The following is a 15750-nucleotide window of genomic DNA, read 5'->3' as shown; positions in this document are numbered from 1 at the left end:
TCGAGATCAGATACCATTGTGTAAAAACTGAACTCGAGTCGGAGTCTGGCCCGGAGGTTTCAGAGAGAAAGAGATAGACTGAGAGAGAGAGAGAGAGAGAGAGAGAGAGAGAGAGAGAGAGAGAGAGAGAGAGAGAGAGAGAGACACAGACAGACAGACAGACAGACAGACAGACAGACAGACAGAGAGAGAGACAGAGACAGAGACAGACAGACAGAGAGACAGACAGACAGAGAGAGACACAGGCAGATAGACAGACAGACAGACAGGTGTAAAGCCTGTGGTATTGTTAAATGTACTGCATATAAACTATTGGAGGTCAAGGATGGGTTTAACATGACAGTGGATGTGCTGGTGCTGTGTTGTGTGTGTTCCCATGTGGTTGCCAGTGATCTCCACATCCCTGCAGCTGGAGATGCTACATGGGTACATGTGCTTTCCCGGATTGCAGCACTTCTATAAATCATGCAAGAGTATACACCAGGTATCTGCTACAATATACAATCCACTACTACTACTGTCTGGAATATTTGATAAACTGCTGGCGGTAGAGCCCGAGGCAGATGTGGTCAGTTTGTATTTCCTCAGAGAATGATGCTGTTGGGACTTTTGCTGACTTTTTGACATTTTGTGTTCATTCATGATCCCATGCTCATTCACGATTGACGGCCAGTAGCCATGAGAGACATGGCTGTCCATAAACCCATTGACATTTTGTATTAACATGTATGTCTGTCTGTGGACAGATTTCATCATAGTTATGCAGGCACAACCATGTAAGATGCAGTCAGCTTTATAGGCGTGTAAGCCAGTACCAAGACTTAATTTGTAACGAATACTGGTAATTACAGAGTAATCATGTAATAATTTAGTAATATTTGACCCATGTAAGTCATGATGTAGGATCGGTAACATTGTCTCTAGTTGAAGATGCTGTTTGAAATCTTTTTTAATAGTATGTCTGACATGTTTTACGAAATATATATAAGAAGCACAAGTGACTGTGCTTAGTATGTGACTAATGTCACACATTCATTTGTAATAAAAAACAAAAAAGGCTAAGCATCTACTTGAGGAGGGAACTAGGGACCTGAGCCCATAAGGTATTCACTAACTCTTACTGTTTAAAACTACTCAGATAGTACAACGATTTATTCAGGAACTTTTTCCTTGTTTCCTATGATTTTGTCTGAATGCTTAAAAATCAATAAATGATTTACATTTGTAAATGTTAGTTTTTGGTTGATTTTCTTGTCAGTGATGTAGGGACGTTAGGGTAACATGAGGAAGTAACATAAGTTCAGATAAGACAGTAAAGGAAAACTGATAAAACATTAATCACAAATCAGACTTTGTGATGGAAAATCACAAGATTTGAACATACTCTTTGAATCTTCCATATATAGATGTACGTGGTGCTGTGACCGGTGTGCACCTGTCCATAGCCATGGACTGTTCTTTTACTTAGTCATATCGTCATTGTGCAGTTGTTGCTTAGTTTTTGGTCAAGAAGGCTCAATGTGGTTCCTGGAAAACAAGGCCTGTTGTATTTCTGTCTGTCAGTCTGTCTTGGTGGCTGCACTCTGATAAGCCCCTTGACGCTGGTAGCATAGAATACTAGAATGCAAAGGACTATCCTCCCAGTGAAGGCTACAGTGGCCAATCTGTTGTATCCTGATCCAGTGACTATGACCTGTCAAAGTTTCTCGTGAAAAATGGAGGGACACACACAGGTGGGGTGTGACCAATATCTGGGACCATACATTTGCCCTAAGAAAGGAAGTTATGGCTTGAAGAGCTAGGAGAAGGCAGTGTATTCAAATATGGCATATTCGGTATATTTGATGTTGGAGGATTAAGAGAAAAGATGGTTTCGGTTGTGAGGTTTGAAAGCAGTTTACTGTGTACTGTCTTCACATTAATGTGATGGTATTTCTCAAAAGTAATTAGAATCAGGATTTCTTCATCTATCATTTTTGTCCCAGTTTTACTCATTCAACTGTGAAAGATTTGATTTAGCAGAAAGGATAAATGCCATGATTTAGTTTTCAATGTCTTGATAATAAAGCCTTATCTGTACTGAAGCCGGTGTTATTCATGCTGTGTGGCAGCAAAGGTAGAGGAAACCAATTTATTTCAGTCTATGCTCAAAGTATAGTATAGTGTCCAAAAAATGTGATCAGGAATATGAGCTTATAAAAGAGATGGGGTAGAATAGGCTAAAGAGCCTAGGCATTTGGAGGGAGCTCTGAGTCACCGCCCCTTCGAGTCAAAAGAAGCCAGTCAATGTGATCAGTATTATTCATCTGCACCTTCAATTGGGGGATATCTGAGCATGTCCTACTGGCAAGAGACCCCAGGGAATACCAGAACTTGCTGGCGAAACTAAATATCTTATCTGGGAGGAGCTGGAAAATGTCGCTGGGGGAGTTGCATCTGGACTACCTTGTTTAGCCTGCTGCACCACAGTTTAAAGAAGAATAAGTAGCAGAAGATGTACGGGTCAATGGACCGAAGTTCTGATCTGCCAGTGAAGTATGTATATCATTGTTTATTTAATGGCATGTGTGCAGAAGACACTGTTTGGGCAGATTAATCTGATGAATAATTAAGACGACTTAAGGAGCTTATTAAATCCAGGGCTACAGAGGAGGGAAAGGAACAGGAAACTGAGCCCCTAAGCCCCCATGAGAGAACCAACCATCCTGAGAGCTGCTGCTTATGAGTCCATTAGACTTATTTTATTCTAAAACACTGCAGGTAACAGTTTTGTTTGCGCAGATACTGTGCAATGAAAATAAATATCCAATTCTAAATAACATAAAATGTGGAAGTAGGTACTGGTGAATAATAGTGATGAATGCATGCCCTGAATAAAGTTATTAACAATGTGGGATAATCCTGATGATCTTAACTTTAAATCCAGGCTATGCATATTTTCCTGTGTGATGCTTCTCTGGCTTCCTCCCACAGTTCAAAGACATGCGCCTTAAGTTTACTGGTTACTCTGAATAACCCGTAGTTATGAATGGGGGCATGGATGGTTATTTGTCTCCATTTATTTGCACTGTAATGGTTGGATGTGCATTTACTGCTGTATCGCTTCCACTTTGGCCATTGGTAATTATTACAGGAAAACAGCCGCTTAAATCTAATGTCTCAAGATCCTGTGAAGCTACAAACTCCAAATTATCCATGTTGTTTGTGTTTTTGAATGGCAACTGCCGTCTGACTTTATTAGAGAGGCGACTAGTGCAGAGTGGGCGGAATTGTGGGTATATTGGAAGGTCCTTCTGCGCATGCGTTAAATGCGTTAAAAATAAATAACGAATTAATCCTACAATGTATTCATAACACGTTAACGCGTTATTGTTCACAGCTCTAGTTATGATATTTGAAAATAAGAACAAGTAGCTAATATTACTAGTCTAGTTGGTCTAAAAATGAAATGCACTTAATTCTGTATCTGTTTACAAAAACAGATGTGGCTGTTGTTTTTCTGTATTATTAACTGAGACAAGGAGCCCCTCGGAAGGATGACATATGGAGACTCAGAGTGAAATATGCTGGTGGGACGCCTGGTAACATTCAATCAGCCCTCGTCTGTCAAATAAAATGTGGCATCGGTGCTTTCCATGAGTTGGAATTTTGAGCACATTGGACCTCAGGAGCCAGACAGATATGAAATGCTGTTCCCTATAGACGGAGAGAAGAGGACACTCACTCTTGGCCTTTTCATTCTTGCGCGACGGTCTCCAGCGGATGCAGGACTTGTGTTCGTCCAGATAGAAGAACCGCACCAGTCCCTTGGAGCCACCACGGAGCTTCACCATCTGGGTTCCCATCTGCATGGAGCTCATACATTTCTCCACTGGAGGCAAGAAGACAAGGCAGACAGAAAATAAGAATGGAAAGTTGGCAAAAGGATGCTGAAATTGTGCACTGCAACTGAAAGAAAGTGAATGACTGACAGGCAGAAATCTGTAGTCACTAATCACTACATTATATCCATCTTTTCTTTCCAGAGATTGTTTGTGTGTGCATGCATTTACACACACGTACATTTTTGTACTTCCATCTCAGTGAGGACACACATTGGCATACTGGATTTGCCAGCCCCTTACCATCACAACTAAATGCCAAACCCTTTGCATAACCAAAACCTAATTCTGACGCTTACCTCAAGACCAAACCAAGTCTTAATACTCATACCAGCCTTTGAAAAACTATGACTGGCCAAAATGTTCTCACTTAATAAGGTCTATGCTTAAAATGGTACTTACAAATATATCAGTTCAACTACACAGACACACACAACAGACAAACACATTGGATATGCTTGTCACTACGGACAGGGCTTCGCGTTGCTTCAACAAAGAGAGACGGCAACGAGAAGCAATTTCCCCATCAACAAACTTGACAAGAGTAGTTCCACAGGAAGGAAGCTAATGGTGTGGTAATCCGGCCTGGTCTGGCTGGTTTAGACAGCCACATGCCCCTAGGATACAGTCACACCCCATGTGGTCATTCTATCAATTTTCAATTCCTATCAAACACCCACAACATGCAGGAAATTAGGACCTCAACACACACACACATTTCTTAACAAGGTTAGCACATCACTAACACACATTGACATTCACCATGCCTGATGGTAGGGTAATGCTGCGCCTAAGTATTTTGAAAAGATTCAAAGACAAGTCTCTTACGAGGTCAAGAGGATGGAAGCCAAATATGTTTAAAAAAATTGCTGAGCCACTGACTGTTCGGGGGGGGGGGGGTGTAGGGAACTCTAAGTAATTTTTGCACCAATATGATACAAAATGTTATTACAATTATAATAACCTAAGATTTGGAACAAGAAATCAACACTTTTAACTTGGACCACATTTTGACCTGAATGCAACATGCACTTCTGTAAAGCGTTAAAGGCACAATAATTTTGTTTCCAGAGGATATCATTAAAATTTAAGATGCTTTACATTATGCATTACACACAAGTAAGGTTAGTATTCCAGTACATACTGGACTGAATCAAGCAGATACCGGTGCCTGAGCTCTGTACTGCAGTAGTTGCCCTTCTTACAGGAAACAAACATCTCAACAGGTGCCTAGTTCACATTACACAAGAGAGGCAACACCCTCTCTACATGGATCTGGCGGCATATAAGATTAGCCTAGTTAGCTTGTTTCTGCTTCAAACTCAAGCCAACATAACAACAAAATATCTAAAGCTAAACGGTTGGAGGTGTGGCTATATTTCACTCAAAGCTCCTAGGTTTATTTCTGTCTGAACAGTCCATGAAAATATAAACTGACCCCAACTAGAACCTGACAATCGTTTTTTGTGTCTAAACCCGACCTGATCCCGATGCAGTTAATGAAAGCTGTATTGAATTTTTGGTGCCCTGCCCCTGGCTGAGATGGTTATTGCTTGTTTTCCCAAATTACAGACATGTGTAGTATATAAAAAACTAAATTATCAGCCCAGCCAAATGTGACTGACCCAAAAAATGTCATTTCAAAATTGGATTTAAACCCGGGCTGACCTTTCGGGTTTAGTATCCAGAATTGATGATGAGTGTGGAGCTGGAGTATTTTAGCTGTATTATCCCTAATGACTTAATATTAAACCTTTAACTGTTGAGTATTTAACAGTATAATTAATAAATGTACTTAACATAATTTTAACATCCAATTTGCTTTAATTTTTTGCTTTTTAAGAAAAAAATATCATCAAGGCACAGGTACTATTTAAAAGTAACAATTTACCACTTGTATCTGAATAACAAAAAACAATACCCCATCCTAGAAAGAAGACATACAGTAATATAACTATTATAACTACTAAGTAATTAATTCTAGACGAGTTATAGATGCAAAGGTAAGTTGCACGATCCTGTTTCTGTCTGTGGGCCTTGAAATTCCTTGCAATTCAATAAAGATCGAATAGTACAAGAAGCTGCTGTATGAGATTTGCGGAACCTTAATCTTTACCACCAATTGCCTCACCTGGAGGACGTATCACTGCATATTAAACTTTCACTAACTGCTAGTAATGTAGAGTATCATTAATATGAGCAGGCAATATGACATTTTTATGATACAGATGATGCAGGGCATATCTTATCATTAAAAGTTTTAAATATGGCGACTCCTTAGCCCCTGGAAAATGTCACCAATGTTAACTAGATTTCCAGAGTCATTACAGGGATCTAAAAAAGATTGTATAATATCATTATTTCAAGACCTATTATATGAAGTGACTTTATACTCATCGATTTTGTGTTCTTCACTCACAGCTGACAAAACTGGCTCAATAAAGAAACCCACAAGATATGAGGAGAATAAAGAAACGTAACGGTCAATTTATTCAATTGATCCTTAATGATTTTAAAGCTTGGACTCTGGGCCATAAATGCAACATGGGCTGCAAAGCAGCTATGTATTGATTTCAAGTGAGAGGTTATTTCTATCGCTGCTGGCTGATTGCAGCGCCTGATGCCACTGGCTGTTATAGAGCTTGCACTCCTTCAGTCAGAGAGGGGGCAGTAATCCATGAAATGAGCTGCTGTCAAAGTTTGGCTGGAATGAGAGCATGCAGGCTCTGTAGGCCTCTCAGGTCAGGATGGCACCCGGCTGAAAACCATCTCATGTCAGTGATCTAAGTGGCTCATCCTCCTCCTCCTGTCAAAGATGCGCTGCACACACAAACAGCCATCACAGTCTTCTGGCCAATATTTCCATCTGCTACTATCGCTGCCTACAAACCTCAGCCCCACTGTCAACCCACCACGTGTTTCCTTTTAATATCACTAAAGGAGAGTGATGGATTATCCGATTGTCTAAACTAAGTGGAGTGAGCAGTGTTGTCACATTGCATGAGCAAATTTGATATCAGTGGTGAAGCAGTGGTTAAATCTCATTAAATTGAATCCAAAGTGAATGGTTTCAACATGGAACACACTCTTATAGTTGCCTCGAACACAATGAACTCACGGATGAAAAGGCACAGAAGGAGGCCACGCTTTGCTCACACTCCCCTGGCAGTCTGCTAAGAAGAGAATGTGTTTTCCCCATGTGATGTAGCTGGCTGTGCGTGGGAAACCCGTTGGGAAGTCAAGTAAATCTTTGAAATATCTTCCTACTGTACTTTACTGAAGTAAAAGTAGCATGTTTTATGGGCCTTGCCCCAGGGTGAGTAAACGTCTGGGGATGCTGTAGGTCTCAAAACTTTGGAAACCAACAGCTCCAGGAGGTGGAAACAATATGAAGTTTCCCAGAACCTGAAATAACAGCTAGCTATGCCCGCAGTTTGTTCTGAGTTGTGTCCCACATGTCCAATAACCGGGACAGTGTGTGTTCCAGTTATATGCAATCAAAGTCAGGAGGACTGCAGAAACAACAAGGGCTGGGTAATACAAGGGTAAAGATAATTATCGCAAATTAACCCCTCCTCAATAGAAATATAAGACAGTCAATACGCCGATAGAACTCATTCCATTTATGTTTTGTAAGAAAGCACGAACCACCAATTATACTGAGAATAGCACTGCAGCGTGTAGAATTTAGTGACGTCTTGTGGTGAAGTTGCATGTTGCAGCTGAATACCCCTCACCTCACCCTCCCCTTCCATACATGAAAGAGTACCTGTGGAAGCCTTCAGTTGTCGTAAAAACTTAAAAGGTGTTTTGTTTGCCTAGTTTCGGCTATTGTAAAAAAAAAAAAAAAACATGGCAGCCTTCTAGAGAGGACCCGCTTTCGATGTTAATATAAAGTATTAAAATATAAAGGGCACATTCTGTGGTAAACAACAATTCGAATTTAGATGAAACACTAGTGAGAACAACCCTAGGATTTTGTTATATAACATTTTTGCGAAGAGATCCCTTTTACCTAAATCTTACACACTGGACCGTTAAAAGGACAAACTGATTATAGCCTTCACTGTAGGTGGCCCCACCTGGCCCCCCTGAGCAGTGTATCGTTCCAGTCTCTTTAACACTGATGTCCTGACTGTGCGAGTCACGTCTCGGGTTGTGTAGCAGGTTTAAACATTTGTCTTATAAAGTCTGGAGCGAATCAAACAAACAGAGTAAACGTCAGTCCTGTACATGTTCTTATAACTTGTGATCAGTGTTGGCTTTTAATTGTTAAAGTGTAAAGTGAGTGCAGGTCAGATGGGGGAGTGAGGAGGAAACAGATTCAGCAGTGGGACAAAGCTAAAACAATGAACTTGGTGGAAAACCTGATCGATTATGTTCTGAATCGAAGCAGAGTCGTACATGTCAATATCGCGATGCATCTAAGAATCGAAAAATGTCACCACCTCTATACCCAAGATGAGACATCAAGTGATGCGCTTGGACAGGACATCAGGGTTAAAGTGACTGGAACAATCCGGAGTCAAGATCCGACATCATCGATTCATAACCTTATATATGTAATTATCAGTTCATGTGTGAAGAGTGACAGATATGTGCGCTCGCACACACTGTGTGGTGAAATTAGTCCATGTATGGGGTTCACTTGTGCCTTCCTTGATCCAACCAACTGTCAGGAAGCTGCACTTTTATAACAACACACTGGCTAGTGTCCACATTCTAAACAACAACATAGTGGAAACCAATAGTGTAGGAAGGAAAGAGAAATAGAAGAAAACAGAAAATGCTGTAGAGACACAGTAGACCGGGACAAATACAGGGGGACTGTTGTAGAGTTTGACAGGAACCTTACAGACTGTGTTTGAGAGAACAAAAATAGAGCAGCATAAACATCTTGTAGAGATATGGAGAGAGAGAAAAAAGTGGAACACTAGACACACCAAAAAAATGAACACTATACTAGTCGGGGCCTGGACCTGTTGCCATGGTTACAACATCAGCTCGAAAGACAGATGTTGTGGAGACATTGTATATTTTAGGAACACTGGGTGTTCAAATGGCTGAAAACAAGCTGGGATGCTATCCGTACGCTTAATTAATGGGAGCACACAACTGCCTTTATCAGGGAGACAACAACTAAGCTAATCTAAGTCCTGTTTTCTCCACCTGAACATGTTACAGTCCACAAATAACTCCTCAGGGGAAATAAATCCACTGCACAGTTGGAAAGTTTTTAATTAGGACTTAATACATGAAAATGTAAATGCTAGAAACTATTGAATTAGATGGTTCATATACAATATTGTGTCAACACTTTCCTTTAGAGATGGCTAATAAAAAGGCAACAATATCATCAGATAACAATGCTGATTAAACCCCTGTCAACATTTCATCACAATCTTGAAATTGTGACTTTCTCCAAAATCTGCTCATGGCAACAACACAACAGTACATTTTAAGGGAGGAGAATTAAAATAACAAATAAACTATGGTTATGAAATTGAAAACACTTTAAATGTACGGATACAAGTATTTTATAATCTTCTCCAGAAAAATGTCTTCGAACACTGCTGAATACGAAAAGGTCACGATAACTATAAACAGCTCAGTTCGCATTTTGTCTCTTTCAGGTTATGATGAGTTTCTAACTAAAATAATACTGAAGAACATGGCTGCTGTGTAATGGGACGACCTACATCAACACGTGTATTTTACAGAGATAAGCATTCCTGCTGGTGGCCAAGTGCTGCTCAGGCTGGTTAAAGCAGGAAGCAGACAACAGGTGACAGACGAGTTAGCGGTTCTCCACCACAACAAGGCGGATGAGACCAGGTTAGAGGAGTGGGTGTCACCTCATCGACATGGCAGAGTGGCTGCTGCCAATGTTTCAATATGGGGCAAGTGGAGTTAGTTACTGTCATCTGTCAGGGCACCAGGTTAAGCCCTTAGGGATTGTCTGGTGGCCATATGTTGTGCATGAGTGTGTGCGTGACAGTGAAGAGGCAACCCTGATGAGAACTGACAGGAGGTTAAACACAGACAGCCTCTTTGACTGAAGGATGACAAAATAATAACACTCTGAGATGCTAGTAAGACAAACAATGAACTGTGTTTCCCATTAATTACCTGAGTTTAACCATCACAGTTTAACATTGTCATGAAAATGTCTTTGCACTTCTCAAAGTTTCCCAGATATTGATTTTTTGTATCGGCCTGCCACAACATGAACCTCGACCACCACACAATAATCTAGTGTTTAAAATATCAAATAGACACACACTCACACATCCACCTGTTCACTGATAACTCATCAAGTTCATGTCTACTATTTATAAAGAAATTCCACCATATATTCTATATGGTTTAGGCAATAGTAAAGATGTTTTCAGAGCAAACAAGGCTAATATTAGAATGTTTTGATAAATAAAAAGGAGCGGCGATCAATCAGACTAATGTTACACACACAAACACTAGTCCAAAATGCCCACATTACTGTCAAGCTAAAGCCATACACTTGTATGTTTGGTAAATCTGCCATCACATGAACAGATAACATCAAAATACCAAGATTCTATTCAATGTAATCATATGTATCTGTTACATACAAGTATACTAATATAAAATAATACTTAGTATACTTATATGTAACTGATACATATAAGTGTACTAACATACAGGTATATAAAATCAGTTACTCACATCTGAGTTTTGCAGAAATGTATAATTGACCGAATCAAAACATCAAGGAAGAAGAGTTGGTTTGCCATATTAAGTCAATGCTGCCTTTATAATTGACCTGATGAATAAATTGTAAATGGTTTATGTATTTATATAGCACTTTTCTAGTCTTGATGACCCCTCAAAGCTACAATACAGTTTTACATTCACCGATTCACTCCCATTCATACAGTGCATCTATTTGCAGAGCTTTCTTATAACAGGAACAAAAATTCCCCATTCACTCAAAATGTTCCTGTGGAACTAATTAAAACGTTATGATCTCACCCCAAATCCAGGTGAACCCTCTGTCCTCCCAGCATTTTGAACTTTACCCCAAACTTTGATGAAACCTTTCTTAAGAGCCAAACTCATCACATGACCAGTTAGTCAAATCCAGACCACACAATAGAGCAAAACTAAATCCTGTTCATGTAGCGTAGTTTTAATGAAAGGTTTTTTGGTTATAGATCCAACCAGGCTCACTCTGTGTATCTGTCTTAGCTTACCCATGTAGCCAAGCCTCCACTTAGAGAATGCCACAATGCTGGTTCCTATCCAGAAGAACTCCTCCACCACATTGGACAGAGAGGCCTGCTGCAGGCTCTTCAGCTTGTCCTGGTCCTCCTCTGAGCAGAAAGCCCCTTTAGCCCGAGGTCCTGGTTTGTCTCCTGTGGCTGCTGTGCCAGTGGAACACATCAGGGCTGACGACACAGGGCCAATGGAGAAAAGGCTGTTCTTCTTGGATGTGCTCATTTGGAATAACGTGATAATAAGTTGCTGCTTAAAAGTTGAGGGGATGTCCCGAGAGATATTTTATTAGAAATCAAATGTTGGTGTTGATTGATTAGCTCCAGTGCTTTAATAAAAGAAACTCTGTTGAGATGAGGCTCTGTATCATTTACTACTCCACCAGTTTAAAAACTCACAGTATGACTTTTTGGTAATTTCCTTCCGTGAGTCAAAGCAGAATCCGAAGAGAAAAGACGAGAGAAGAAAACTCCTTCCGTTTCTGAAAGGGATCAACAGTTGGTCAATAATCTTGTGATGTTATTGCCCGAGCAATCCTGCTTATTGCAATGCCGTCTTTTCAATATTCTTCAATCTCAAAGGTCAAAAGGTCCCAGCAGTATGTCTCCAAAGCTACAATTTGTCTTCATGCTGCGCCATCATTTTTTCATTTCTTCCCTCAGCAAGCATCTATCAGTAGTGCTGAAAATGACTGTTTCCTTATGAAAGAGAGATTGCGGCTGCATTGATAGAAAGCACCAAAGACATGCAAGCAAGAGACACAAACATTACCATGTGTTGGGCGGGGAGCAATCCTAAATCCCTAGGAAGCAGTAATCCTGGTCTAGGAGATTTGCTAAATGTGTGGAGTGAAATACAGTGACCCGCAGGAAAAGCCAGAGAGGGAGGAGGATAGGACATCACAGACCTCTAGTAAAGAGTGAGCTTCCTTTATGCTCCTCAACCAATTAAAGTGTCAGTTTAATGTCAGAAGGTGTTTCCTGTATAGACTGATATTTCCCACACCTGTCTGCAGACATCACACAAACCCAGCCACGCTTTACCTGAAACAAGCCTTCAAAAAATTTCCCTACTCTCACGCTGCCTGACTGAGGCTCTGCAACAGATCACACTGAAAACTACATGTCATTCTTTCACATTTCATGTTAATCATTTAATCATGCAAAACTGAGCAATTTCAAGTGTTCTTATTAATTTACCATGCGCTTGAATTATTACGAGGCCAGTTTTCCCAACCACTCAAAAGGTTCAGCCCATTTGCTCTTGCTGCTGAGACTCCATATTAACACTACCTTCAACACAATGTGAAACCGTTGACTGAACTAGGTCATGCGTCAGACTAACTTCTGACAGTGGGATGCAGCAGTGCAAGTACACCGAGTGCTGTCCAATGGTGTCTCAGATCTCTATCCAACCACACTTCTTGACAAACAGTTGCCGGGTAATGAATATGGAAGTGTCTGACAACACTGCGAAGAGATGGACAAGCTGTTGTGCCCTTGAGATGTTTTGGAAGGGAGCACTTCATTGGTTTTTAAGCCATTCGTCTAATTCTGACTGTTAAAATAGTGTAAGTGGAATATTTTATCTTAGTTAGTTTAATACGTTGTTTATGAAAAACTGTCTGTGTCATTTCATTTGGACCGACTAAAATGAAGGGTTGGTGTGACTGTCTGTCACCAACCAAATCTGCCTGACCGGAGTCTTCAGCCGGAGAGACATGCACCACTGAAGCAGAGAAGATAGCCAAAGGTTAGCGAGCAAGTCACGGAAATGTTAGACACTTTCTTTATTCTTGAAGTGTGACGTTATATTTTCAAAACAAGACCACTTAGAGTTCTTAAGGCCGCCGCATGCCTCTGCAAAAGTATGTCCACTTGCATAACCCGTCACTGACTGGCGGATTTGTCCGCCAGAAAAAGGCTATGAGGAGCCGCAGTGGCAATGTAAATAAACAGTCCTTCGACACAGCTGCGTGAAAAGCCACAGACACAGTTGCAGAAGCATGCGCCGGCCTTTAGCCCAAGTATGTCACCAGCTAATTCCTCATGTCATGATCAAAAGTAATCTGATTATCAGAGATAATACTGGAATCCTTTAGTGTTAGGATGTTATGTTTGTGAAACCAAAGCTGAAACCTTTAAAAACAGAACCAACCTGTCTCTCATTGATAATCTGGCAAAACTCATTTTCATCTGAAACACTATCACAAAATTATTTGTCAGGCCATTACATTTTTTTTTAAATTCAAGCCAGGAAAGATAAACAAGTAAATACATGTCTTCTTTTTGAGTCCATAGTTTAACATTACACATCTCCTGCCAGTTTGAAAATACAAATTAATGAATGAATGAAAAATGTATTCACATTCAATTTCATTATCCCAAAGTCAAATAGTCAGTGAATTTTCACTGAAATACCAGTAATTCCATTGCCAAAGATCATAAAACATTTTTGGTAAATGTTGACAGCATCTGGCCTCCATTGACCACAGGTTGCAAATTATGATGATCAAGCAGATCCAGAAACAGGACAACATTCATGCTTGACTCCGCCACATGAACAATCTTTTAACTCCAACTTCTCAGATCATCACAAGCAGAACTGTGCTCAGGCCACTGCTGAGGCCAAAAGCATTTCTACTTCCACTGTTATCTATAATTAAATAGAGAGCATGACCCCCAACTGCCTAACCGAAATCAAATCCTCCATACACAAAAATTCGCTCAAACTCAACTGTGAAATATGAGACGTTATCATCATTGGTCCTAAATCCACCATGCACATATTTGGAGTCTTCTTTGACAACCACCTCAACTTCAATCACTTTGTCAATCAGATACCACAACTGCTATTTTTCCCCTAAAAAAAAAACCCCAGCTTTTCTCGCTCAATCACTCACTTTCTCTGCCGCTGAAACACTGATCCACGCCTGCATAACATCCAAAATCTACTATTGCAATAGCATCCTCTATGTTATATCTTCCAAACTCCTCCATAAACTTCAGTCCATCCAGAACTCTGCTGCTCGTCTGCTCACCCACAACTGCTCCAATGAACACATCACCCCTGTCTTCCCTAGGGAACTCTCCCCCTGTACGCACCAGAAACTGCACAGACCATCTTCTACAAAAAGCAGAGAATTAGGTGAGGAAGTCGGGCCAACTGAAAATCATTTAATTTTCATGGATAATCTTTTTGGAAAATTAGTCAGAGGACCCATAATACCCAGAGCATTACCATATATTGTTTGATTCATGTGATATTAAGCAGGAAGCCTATTGGAGACAATTCGGTTCTGTTATTGCCAAGCGTCGTATTTTTTGGGAGGGTAATGACATTCATCCTTTTTGGCATAATAATCACATCATTAAAAGTGTCTTAGATATTAAGATCCCATTCAGGTTCGATAAAACTTAACTTGCCCAGTCACCCGCAAATATGACACAAACAAGTAACAAGTATATATTTTAAAGGATTTTTACTGTATAACTGGATCAAGAAAATGGTTACGGCCAGAATCACTCTTCCAGGACATCTATAGAAAGGAAATTAATGAAACTGAGCTTTTCAATAAAGCTGCAATAAAATGGATTTCAGTCATATTGAGACAAGTGGCTATTAGTGACATCGAACCTGGGTATTGAACTTAATGAATTAAGTTAAAAATAGTTTACCATTGTCAGGTGAGGGAATACGTGAATTAAATGCTTTTGAACTAAACAGGTTGTCAAATGTCCTGGGAAGATACAGAGGCACTTTAACCTATATATTATTGTTTTTTTTTCTCTATTTGATTTTACTGCTTTGTCCTTATATTCAGGTATTGTGTTGTTTTAGGGCTGATTTGATCATATGTATCTGTACAACACAATAAAAACAATCAAGATATCTTTGAATGTCTCTCAATAAAAACATTTAAATGTAAAACGACTGGTCTAAATGTTAAAGAGGTTTATAAGCAGCAGAGGACAGAACGTGTGTGGAGTGAGCTGATGTGTGAACCCTGGAGTAAAGGCAGTGGGATGAGACTCACCGTGGCCGCGGGGCCGGCCCTTCTCCACACTGCTGCCGGCCAAACATTTCCAGAAGCCGTTGACTGACTGTAAACTCGCTTTGCTGTGTCGCTTGCGCACCTTGGACCAGGTGGCGTAAATATAAGCTGTGGACGGCTTGTCATTGAGATACCAGAGGTGAGCGGTGTCCAGGAATCTCGCGGTCTGTGGCATAACAACTCACACACGAGCAGACTCATGGAAACAGAGCCGCGGGTTCCTTCACTAACACCCGCACGTCGGGAAACATGCACATCACGGGAGGACATTACGGCTCATTACTCAAGTAGCTCCCGCACCTGCAAACAGCTGAGGCGCCTTCGGGCGCATGTTGGAAAATGGGAAATGTGGGGATCGGCCCTTAGGGTTGGGCAAAACTGACAAGTAAATAGTTTGATACTTCTCATTTTAACAAAGATAATAGACCAATTATTTTGTAGACTTGAACTACAGCCACCCGGAGAGACGACCTTAGCAGCGCTATTAAGGCAAAGACTAATGATATATGTTGTCATAAAGCAGATGTCCCAGGGTCAGTGTCAAGGTTTTATTGATCTGACTTT

The 15750-nt window shown here is 40.5% G+C and overlaps 1 protein-coding gene across 1 annotated transcript in view; it reads right to left on the bottom strand.

Annotated features, from left to right (window-relative positions):
* plch2a (phospholipase C, eta 2a) overlaps nt 1–15404 on the bottom strand; it is a 66862-nt gene extending 51458 nt beyond the window's left edge. The window contains exons 1-3 of the mRNA XM_062391759.1: nt 15165–15404; nt 11111–11334; nt 3725–3871 (exon numbers count right to left, since the gene is read on the bottom strand). Of these exons, the coding sequence (XP_062247743.1) occupies nt 3725–3871; nt 11111–11334; nt 15165–15361 (568 nt within the window). The 5' untranslated portion in view covers nt 15362–15404. The remainder of the gene's footprint in view (nt 1–3724; nt 3872–11110; nt 11335–15164) is intronic.
* Nucleotides 15405–15750: the final 346 nt, after the last annotated feature.

The sequence above is a fragment of the Platichthys flesus genome, chromosome 7 (assembly GCF_949316205.1).
Source record: "Platichthys flesus chromosome 7, fPlaFle2.1, whole genome shotgun sequence".
Taxonomy (NCBI): Eukaryota; Metazoa; Chordata; class Actinopteri; order Pleuronectiformes; family Pleuronectidae; genus Platichthys; species Platichthys flesus.
This window is presented reverse-complemented; position numbering and strand designations above follow the sequence as displayed.